The sequence below is a fragment of the Ostrinia furnacalis genome, unplaced genomic scaffold (assembly GCF_004193835.3).
Source record: "Ostrinia furnacalis isolate ACB-3 unplaced genomic scaffold, ASM419383v2 OfSCF7481, whole genome shotgun sequence".
Lineage (NCBI taxonomy): Eukaryota > Metazoa > Arthropoda > Insecta > Lepidoptera > Crambidae > Ostrinia > Ostrinia furnacalis.
The window spans coordinates 3,963-15,131 of record NW_021137720.1 but is presented as its reverse complement, the minus strand read 5'-3'; the positions used below and the strand labels follow the sequence as shown (position 1 = coordinate 15,131).

Genomic DNA, 11,169 nt, shown 5'->3' with positions numbered 1-11,169 from the left:
AATTAAATAGTCATAATATGAAATACCACATTTAATGTATTCGTCTTACTAAACAAACCCCACGTATTCGCTAGATAAGATCACAATGATCACATTCTTATACATCCGCATATTCTATAACATACAGATAAGCTTTATGAAAACGTGCTAAATTCTTATTTACATTATATTAATTTACTAAGAAGCTTTTATAGTAGCATCTTAAAAGTTATATATAAAATGTGTGTATGTACTGTAATGTACTCCTTTCAAATAGTTGCCACAGGCATGGTCTATAAAACATCATCAGTTGGAAAAGCAGTTTATAATATTTACAAATACTTCTTACACGTTTAACCATCAGTTTATAAACGTTAGATATAAAATGAACATAATAATGTACTATAATTTAATATGTTCGTGCTTATTAATTTCTAACGCACTTTTATGTCTATATTTTATAAAGTAGTATAAATAAAGAAGTTGAAAATAAACAACAAAGGGCGCCGCGGCGTTGTTATAACAATAACATAATTTCAAGCAAAATAAATGCTATTTTGAAAGTACGATAATATTGGCAATCGTGATTACGGCTTGCGGTCGACTTCCAATCATCATTAAAGAAAAATATTATAAATAAAATAACTCAATGAGATTTTTTTTCCTGTTAAAAATTTCTTCAAAGATGACCTATTGCAAGCGAATACAAAAGAAATGTTTTTAAAAAGTATGCAAATTAGTCCATTATTATGTAGAAAAGATTTTTTTGATAATTTAGTCATTTGACATTTTACCAAACACCCTGTATTTACAACGTAGCCAGCTTCTTTATACAGCCGTTCAATAACTGTCATGCAAAGACCGAAATAGAAGAAGGTGTAAGCTTTTTTGTACCGGTCTCTGCATTTATTTGACATCAAAAGCTGAAAACCATTTTTAGGTCTACCTTTAAATAACGCGTATTTAATTAAAGGGCTACAAGACCAATCATTGAGCGGCTGTTTAATCTGAAATTATAATAAATTCAAATCTATGCCTGTTACGATATTCTTATCCACAGTTTTTCACTAACTTAACTTAACAAAAGTAAAATAACATTATGAAAAACATAACAAAGAAAGTGTTGGTGCTTACCTACAAGATGAAGTTTCCACAACGAATTATAATTAGGTATGTGCCCGTATGCCATGGGTACGACCTTTCGAGGAGTCCAACCTGAGTAAGCCTGAACAAATACATCCCAATTGGATCATAAGATGAATTAAATCGCAGAATATATATCCCTAAATATACTGGTCATCACAAAAATCGGCCCACCTATGTTTTACAGGAAAACTCGTTTCTACTGACACAATCATGGTGCCCCAACAATATTGGTGTTATTTGAAAGCCCAATAAATATCCTTAAAGAAAATCACATTTAATTTCTTAATAAACGATTTAAACGGTTAACATATACAATAAATGTGGACTTGACCACACTTTGGGCTCACCTCTGGGATCAATTAGACCATTTTTTATGGTTATAAAACCAAATAATGATCTCACGTGTCCTCTTTAACAGTTCGATAGCGATTAATCGCAACTTAACAGTTTTATAGACATAAAAGTTGGCTCAAGCGTAACTACCTATTTTTTGAAGGAGTGACTCTGCATTCTTCTACAGACACATTTTTGGGGTAAAAACCTTTTCTTTAATGAAATGAAGTTTAGAACTAGTTCTAGGCTTTTAAATGGTGCCAATATTAGTGGGAAGTGGGGATGCATACGTTTGAAAGTGCTTGTTGCGGGAGGGTCGATTTTTGTGATGACCAGTGTATTTTGTAACCTTAAGAAAACTTCATTAGAATCTAGATAACTAACTTATTCCTAAACAAAAACACGCAAAACATCTCATCTTGTAGGCATACTCGAGATTTTACATAATTTTAGAATAAATAAATCAGTAAGCCTTCCCTATAATGTGAAATAAGTATGTTTTAATGGTAAACTACTTCAATCGATAAATGGGCACTTTAATACGAATCCCACTAATATTATAAATGCGAAAGTTTGGACGTCTGGATGGATGTTTGTTACTCTTTCACGCAAAAACTACTGATCGGATTTTAATGAAACCTTACAGTATTATTCTTTATAACCGAGAATAACATATAGGCTATTAATTTATGACGATCTGTGACAAACTAAATTTCACGCGGGTGAAGCCGCTCGCAAAAGCTAGTGATATCATATTTTACACAGCCATGGAAATTATCATAAATGACTGACTTCGTCTCCGGCTTCAAGAAACTGCTGTGCCACACAAACCATGGCCAAAGAGGAGGACGCTACACAAAAACGAACATGAAAAAGATCCAATAGTAGTATGAAACGACGTAACGACCGTCCACATGCTGGCCCGACCAGCCGTAATAGTATGCACGCCAAATATTAGCCAGGTCTAACATACCTAGCATATATTTTTTAAGGATAAAAAAACAGCAGATACACCTTACTTGACCTTACAGACGATTTCTTGAATGTTACTGCTGTTGTGCCGTATGATATTGTCAGTAATGGTTCATGTATATATATTGCAAAGGAAACGTACGAATACGAATTGCTGTATAATCTGACAGCATCTAGTCACCTAGTGGATAAAACCCAAACAGCGTGTATATAAATCGTAAATTATGGGCTAGTCAATTGAATCGGTCTACGTTACCAGATATTTAAATAAATTAATATTTAAAATGACAACTTATTTCACAGATACATACTTAAATTTAACCACATACTTTTATTTAATTAGCTATTTTAACTAATTTCGAATAGAATCACGGATGTGCGATTGATCTGTATGAATTACTAAAACCATATTATTTTAATTACATGTTTTATTTAGTCTGGTCAGTAATATTTTATAATAATTGTAAATGTTAACCTTTTGTAGTATTTATTGAATAATGTACTAAGTTAAATACCGCGGATAAATAGTAGGTAGTACATTTTTTCACGATGTGTCCGTAATTCAAAACAACACTCAAAAATTAATTCAATGTCAGTCATAGAATCTGTCCTGTGATTGGTCTAAATTTTAGACCAATCACAGGACAGATTTTTTGATGAATTTAACCAATCAAGTCTCAATCCGTGCTTGAAATAATAATTGGGATGATGACTCGGTAATGATATTTCATTACCGAGTCAGAATTTCTATTGAAATTCTATTTAGTCCGTTAGACAGATAATAAAAAAAAATATTGGACACGTATTTTTGTCTTATTTATTCGAATAATTGTAGTAGTTGGAATAGTCGCGTAACGTCACTTCTAAGAAAAAAATCTACATGCATAACGTCACACGTCATTTCAACTTGATGTAGCACTGATAATACATAATTATGAAAAAAAAGAGAAAAAGTACGTGTCCAATGTCTGTCTGTGTCTAACAAATGATTAAAATATGTGTTATCTAGCATAATAGCATATTATCGAGTTTTGAACTTTTGAGTTTTGTTCTTTATTACGTAGTTATACCTAAATTTACATTCTTACAAAATGTAAAATGATAACAAAAAAATAGAATAGAAACATACACAGATAGTACAGACTACATTAATAGAAAATAATCTGACCAAATTGGATATATTATTGGCTTTATACTTGGATCTACCTTAATTATATTTGTAGCACAAAAACATTCAACTTACGACTTATTAACTATAACTAACAGGAAATAAAAAATAAAAAAAATTATTAAAGGCTTTCAGTAACTTCCATGGCTTTGTTGCTTATCAAACTGTCGCCTTCATCGACGTTATCATCTTTCAAAAGGGTTTCTATCATTTCTTCACTCATTTCAGGATCATCTACTTTTTCCTCATTATCATTATCTTTACCAATTTTCTTCTCATCGTCTTTTAAAAGCTCTTCCTTAACAACACTATTATCACTTTTCTCTTCGGTCTTTTCAGTGTTACCATTAATTTGTGCCTTGGTTCCGTTATCAGATTCTGCTGTAATGTGATTATTTTCAGAAAGCTGTGCATCACTTATTTTGCTTGAGATAGCACTTCCTTCATCTGTCGTTCCAGTGTGGTCCTCAATTTTTTCAACCATTTTAATGTCGTCTCCTTCTTTTGTCCCACTCCCGTTTTCTCCCCCAATTGAGGTGTCAGCATCATTCAAGGACACTTTGTCACCATCATTATTGGGACTACCCATGTCATCTGCACTCTGAGAATCTTTTCCCAAGCTTCCTAACTTATTTACACTCTCATCTATATCCTCTGACATTTGGGATATGTTTTCTATTGCTGAGATATTATCAGCTTTATTTTCTGCACTATCATTATGATCACTACTACCGACACCTGTGAGATCAACTTCTTGATTCTGAGTACAATTGATTTCATTTGTAGATTCCATGGAATTTTCGTCAATAAATATGGGATCATCATTATCTTCAGGCATCAAAATTTCAACATCATCATCATCTTCACTGTTGTTTTCTCCATATTTTTTCATGATATATTGTTTTAATTCCTTATTCAAGTTTTCTTTAATTTCTGAAAATCTAGTTGACGATGTGTTCAGTAATCGTTCTAAAGACCTGTGCATGTTTCTCATTTCATCAACAGTTCGAGTTCGTAAGTAAACTGAAGTAGCTTCATTTTTTAGTTTATTTAGTCGCGCTAAAGAATATTCCATAGCGTCAATTGCGTCTAGTAAATTATATCTATACCACTCTACAGGAACCTGCAAATCACATTCTCTTGATGAAGTATCATTTGCTCGATTTGCTTTAGTGGCTTTTGGTGTACTCCTTTTAGTATTTGATCTCACATTTTGATTGGCGCGATTCGGTTTTGATGGTGTTGAGACTGCACTAAGTTTTGCCGAGTATGTGGCGCCTTTAGGAGCAACATTTTTTCCTTGCCCAGTTTCTGCAAGAGCCACTATAGTAGCAGAATATCCACCTGGCATATTTGGGTTCGCTTTAATAGCAAATATGCGACCGTCTGGTAATCGGTACATTTTGTTCGATGATAATGTTTGAGGGTCGACTCTGAACTTTAAACCTCCAGTCAAAGCATTGACAGTGACATCATTGTCGGTCATTTGTATGATGTTATCAGTGACCAGTTCCGATGAATTATCTGAACGGTGTAGGGTCGGAGTGCTAACCTTTGGAGCAGCCACAGGACCTGGAGTAATACACTGCACATCATCGTCCGTGTTATCTTCCGTCACCTGGAATAAAAGTGATTTTAAAAATTAATAAATATACATATAAATAAGATGCCCGCCGACATTTTATTAAGATAAAGATTTATTTATTATTTTCCATCAATTACGACAATCAATATTGATATTGATACTCAGTATCTCAACCGCCTTCCGAGATTGTACAGTCACGGAATGAAAAGGTTCGTCAGTTTTCAAATTGATTCCTTCAACGAATCGCGAGCACATATTACCTTTTGAAACTATGTTACAGAATAATCTCGAGTTAGAGAAAATAATCTTTAACTGTTCGTCAGTAAAGTTCAAAATTATTCAGATCAAAGTTGTTTGACGATTTATCTTGTCAAGAAGATTATTAAGATTGGTAAACTAAAACCTTCTTGTTGGTTCAACCTGCCATTATTATTTCTATTCACCTCGTCATTGGCAAATGCACAAACCGTGCGTGCCAGGAAAAAAAAAAAAAAAAAAAAAAAACTATTGTCAATTGGTTAATGTCATCATTGCATTGCACTGAAACCTTATTCGTTAGCAAAGCAAACGTCATATTTATTTAAATGTTAGCAGCACTGTTTCTTGCACTGTTATGTTGGCAGGTTTGACTCTTACAGTACCTAGTGCNTAGTCTTTGTATAAAGTAGTGGAATTTATTAGTACTTAATTATAATTTTTTTTGTTTTATGGTTTAATCATGCGATCAGTCCTCAAAAACTATAAGCAGATGGGGTGGATTCTTTTCGTCATTTAGAGCACTGCTCCCAGCGGAAACAGGCCTTTATTTTTCTTAATCTCTGGTTTATTTTCAGACTAATTGTCGAAGATATCCCGCCGCTTCTCAAGCCGCCGTATGGTTTCTGGGATAGTGAGCTGCCCAGCCAACTGGTTCGGGTGCTTTGACAGTCTTAGCTTGTAGCTGTTTCCATGGGTGTCTATCTCTTGCTTCACCATAGGCACGTTCAATAACTCGTGCAGCTCTGTTGTTCTTATAAACCATGGTGCATTCGATATTTGTTTTAGGACGTAGTTTTGCACTCTCTGAATTATCATGATATTAGAGGCACTTGCAGAGCCCCACAACTGGATGCCGTAGGTCCAAATGGGCTTCAGAATCATTTTGTATATGAGCAGCTTGTTATCCAAACATAGTTTTGAATTGCGCCCCAGCAGCCAATAGAGACCCTTGTATTTTAGGTTAGTTTCGTCTCGTTTGGTTTGTACATGTTTACTCCACGTAAGTCTACGGTCCAAGTACATGCCCAGGTATCTTACAGTTTCTTGGTGTGGTAATTGGACGCCGTTTAGGGTAACTGCAGGACAGTCTCCTTTACGGAGGGTAAAGGTTATGTGCACCGATTTGGATGCACTGACTGCTATTCTCCATTTGGCCAGCCATTTTTGAACTTCATTCAAGATGTTTTGCAGGATTCGAGAAGCTTCGATAGGACATTTGGAGGATGTCAGTAAAGCCGTGTCATCAGCGAAGGTTGCGACGGTGACTTCTGGGCTCTGCGGTAGGTCGTATGTGTACAGGGTGTATAGGATTGGTCCCAATACAGAACCCTGGGGGACTCCTGCCGATATTTGATAGAAGTTGGAGGTGCAGTCATTCTCATTCACTTGAAAGATTCTGTCAGACAAATACGATTTCAGGATTCCGTAGAATGTGTGTGGCAATATTGATTTGATCTTACACAATAGGCCTTTGTGCCAGACTCGATCGAAGGCTTGTTGGATATCAAGAAAAACAGATGAGCAGTATTCTTTTTTCTCCATTGAAGATCTGATTACTCTGCACACTCTATGTACCTGTTCAATAGTTGCGTGTTCTTCTCTGAAGCCAAATTGATGTTCCGGGATTATTGATCTTTCCGTTATCACTTTCATCATTCTTTGAAGTATAGACTTTTCAAGTAGCTTTGACATGATCGGCAAGAGGCTGATTGGTCTGTATGATGTGACTTCGTGAATAGGTTTCCCAGGTTTATGGATCATTATGATACTCGATACCTTCCACAGGTCTGGGAAGTATCCAATCCTTAAATTACATCTAGTTTGGGTTCGTTGGACTTGTCTTTTCGAGCACTTTAGTGCTAGATGATGTTCAGGGTCCTGATGATGAAGTCAAGAGGTGGCAGGAGGTGGCCATAGGAACTCCTAAACGAAACGGCGGAAGCTTATCGAGTTTGGGTTCGTTGGATTTGTCTTTTCGAGCACTTTAGTGCTAGATGATGTCCAGGGTCCTGATGATGAAGTCAATTATAATTTTCAAACGAAGTCAAGCTTGTTTTTAAACAAGTTTTTTTTTATTACAACTTTATTTTAAGCTTTTTAGTTGTTTCTCAATCTCATGGCTTTTTTTACAAAACGATGAGTCAAAGTGGAGTGAAAGTAAAAATTGTTCAAAATTTTAAGCAAATAACATATTTTGATTAACTTTTGTGTAAAAACTGCAAGGATTCTGGGGGTTTTAAGAGTTGAGGTGAACAGCAGCACTACTTAAGTTGCCGATATAAACAGAAAAACAGGAATATGTGAAAAATTGTGGTCGTGGTAATGTAAAATATCATAAGGGGTGTGAATTTTCGTCGAATTTCATAATTTATTGTGTAAGTAAAAAAATAATTGACATAGATTTTTTTCCTTATTTTTCCTAAAGTAGTCATGACTATGTCCATCCTGTGGCGTCGGCTTATCCTTGAATTTTGGGACACGTTGTAAATGGTATGGTGAAGTCAGAAATTTGATATCATCACTTAATTTTTTTTAATTTTCATACAAAATAAATTTTATAAAATCCGATTTGTATGAAAATTAAAATAATTAAAATGAAGATATCAATTTTCTGACTTCACCATACCATTTATATGCCCATGTTAACATGGGCTAGTGTCGGCTCATATACCCATTTACCTAACACCCTGTAAATTTAAGTTAAAATCACTGAATCTTTACAGAAATCGAATCAAACCTGCAAAAACTGTTTAAGCTAGCCTAGCCTAACCTAGCAAAAGATAAAGTACAAAAAACATTAGTGATTATTACCTCACATAAAGGCTCCAATGGAAAATCAGGAGTGCACACGACATCATCATCTTGACTTGTAGTCATAGTTGCCACAGCCATATCAAGTCCCTAAAGACAAACGGTTAGTAAAATTATTACGATTAACTGTTTAAAATAATAGTTAAAAACAGAAATTGATTTGGCTGATTGAAGAATTTCAGCAATTAAATAAATTACTACCTGTGTTAAACTTTCCAAAGATAAATTAATATTATCGGAAGCCACCATGTTATATGGAGTGTGGTAGGTGTTGTTAATAAACGAGTTATTAATATTATTATATCCATTATAATTTGTTGGTACTAGAGGTGGCAATGGTACTGGCATTACAGATTTTGGCCTTATTCTTGTATATGTAGCTGCTACTGCTTTCCTATCTTGTGCAAATCTAACAGGATTTACCACTACAGGCATCTGTAATTAAAAAGTAATTTCACAATTAAACTAGAATGTGTACTATGTTATGTATTTGTTTAAAAAAATAATCATACCCTTGGTTTTTTCGGTTGAGGTCCACAAATAGTGGGGCTCATATTTTTTGAACACGGAGCTATTGCTATTGGGTTTTTGATGATAAGTAAACCCTTTTCTTGAGTTGCAGGTCTTTTTTGACCTTTTTTTTCTTTTGGTTGTTCTTCAAGATTGATAGATGCAAATTTTTTTACCTGTATTTCACAAAAATAGTTTAATTAGGATATTCAGTAAGTTATAGTGAAATGATATTGAATTATGTGTTACTTCTCTAAAAAGTAATCTTGGTTTAATAAAAAAATTAAGTAGACTGAACCCAATGCGCGTTTAACAATGGCTAAATAGTTTTCATAACTTTTATTCATATCAGCATTTTGGCTCAAAAATTAGTCGATACTCATAAGTTTATTAAAAAGCAGAGATTGAACATAACAACCTAGAAAATTATGAAGTATTTATTAATTTAATAGTTACCTGAATAGTAGAAGGAATTTTTGATATAGCTTTTTTTGTTTCATTTTCCTTTTTAATTTCGTCTCTTTTCTTTGCTGATTCAGATTTTTCTTTCCTTCTATTTGATTTATGTTTACAGCAATCGGAATGATCAGTAGCACAATCTTTTTGATATTTTTCTTTCAGTAGTGGATCTTCTGTTTTATAAGTTATCCTGAAATGTTAAAAGTACTTTTAATATGTTAATAATAGAATAAGAAATATCAAAATTACAGTAACAAAAGACAATGCCGGAAATTGGCGTCTTTTTTTTTCTATAATAGATGGTATTGTTTGTTTACACATACAATGTCACTATTTTGTTGCAATTTCTTACAAAACTTGTGCGCAAAAGGCAAACCTAATATGTAAAATCATCAAACTTCTAAAGCTCGTAACTCAGTTTCAGATTGAGTTTAGAGGTATACATCTGATGGTAAGTTTGGTTTATTACACTACATATTTTGTAATAAAAAAACAAGGTTTGGTCGATGGCGATAAAAAAAAGATGCCACCTCCTATACAAAATCTGGCATTGCCTTTTAGTAAGTATGAATAAAAAAACAGTAGAAGAAATAAAACAAAATAAATAGAAGTAACAAATCGCCAATGCAATATGGGAAAGAAATATAATATCTTTTATATAGCTAGTTTTATATTGTTGTTAAATAATAAACATAATTACTTGTTCTTCAAGTCACAATAGCGCAGAAGTGCCCAACACACAGCACGAAGGTCCCAAAGGCATCTTGAATTACATTTAAAACATTTCCAGTCATCAGTATTTTCTATTTCTTTAATTTTTGCAACACCAAGGTTGCGTTTAATGCATTTCTGAAAAGTTGCAATCATTTAAACTGAGTACATACTATTGTAAATCATGTTTACAGCAAAAGAAATAATATTTACCGCACAAAATACATGAGGGCAATCTGAACAACAATACACTTGCCCACCCTGCCCACACCATCGACAATAAAGTTCTGAGCCATCATCTCCCTTTTCAAATTCACCGCTATTATAAAAAGTATGGCATGTGTGGCACACTAATGTACGTAGCATAGGATGAGCGCGCATACGAGTCTCATTGCGAGTGGAACTTCCCAAATGGCGATCACAAGCAGAACAATGTAATCGCATAGATTTTATAACATTCAAATCTGGAAATAAATAAAGAAAGCCATAAGTATCAGGCGATGAATGCGAAAGTGCAAATGACTGCTTGACGTTATAAGAATAACATACCAGAAAACTTCGTCCTATAATGAGTTCTTTCCGCATCAGAGATATCCTCTTCAAATTCTTCTTCAGTTGGATCTGTAAAGAATTGATTTAAAATAATGGATGTAGATTAAGATTTATAACCATTTTTATTACATAGTAAGCATATATTTGTTACCAGGGAAAGGCGGGAATACAACATTATCGGTCGAGTCTTGAACCGGCTTTTCACTCTCCGCAGAGGTTCCTTCATTGTTGGCAGTTTCACTCATGGTGAAAGTAGTAGTCTTACTGAGCCTAGTTATTATAGCATTCGTAGATAGCACGAAGTTAAGTTTGAAACTTGTTAATCCGTAAACACAAAGCGATAACGACGTGATACAAGAGTTAGTATTTAGAAATTAAAACACTAGCCCAAAATTCGGCCATTTTAGCATTTTCGCTCCACAACCACAGAGAAAAAAGAAAGGAAGGAACATAGAGTATAGTTCCAAAATACTGGACTGTCCTGTCGATGACATTGACAGTGGGGCGCCACCGTCAATACCGGATCGCTGGTTCAGATTTTTGCCATGTTGGAAACCATATAGTTGAACGATGGTAGCGCCCCCCTGTCATTGAGTTTGGCGGGACAATTCAGCGTGGGTCATCTATAAACCATGGAGTATANTGTCATTGAGTTTGGCGGGACAATTCAGCGTGGGTCATCTAT

The 11,169-nt window shown here is 34.3% G+C and overlaps 1 protein-coding gene across 1 annotated transcript; it reads right to left on the bottom strand.

Moving 5' to 3' along the window:
- Window positions 1-3,635: 3,635 nt before the first annotated feature.
- On the bottom strand, window positions 3,636-10,931 carry ADD1 (ADD domain-containing protein 1). Its single transcript, XM_028321201.1, has 9 exons — window positions 10,636-10,931; window positions 10,482-10,553; window positions 10,146-10,396; window positions 9,922-10,070; window positions 9,219-9,411; window positions 8,765-8,938; window positions 8,454-8,687; window positions 8,253-8,342; window positions 3,636-5,216 (listed from the first exon to the last, which is right to left on the bottom strand). The coding sequence occupies exons 1-9, from the start codon at window positions 10,727-10,729 to the stop codon at window positions 3,720-3,722; spliced, it is 2,754 nt and encodes a 917-aa protein (XP_028177002.1). The 5' UTR covers window positions 10,730-10,931; the 3' UTR covers window positions 3,636-3,719.
- Window positions 10,932-11,169: the final 238 nt, after the last annotated feature.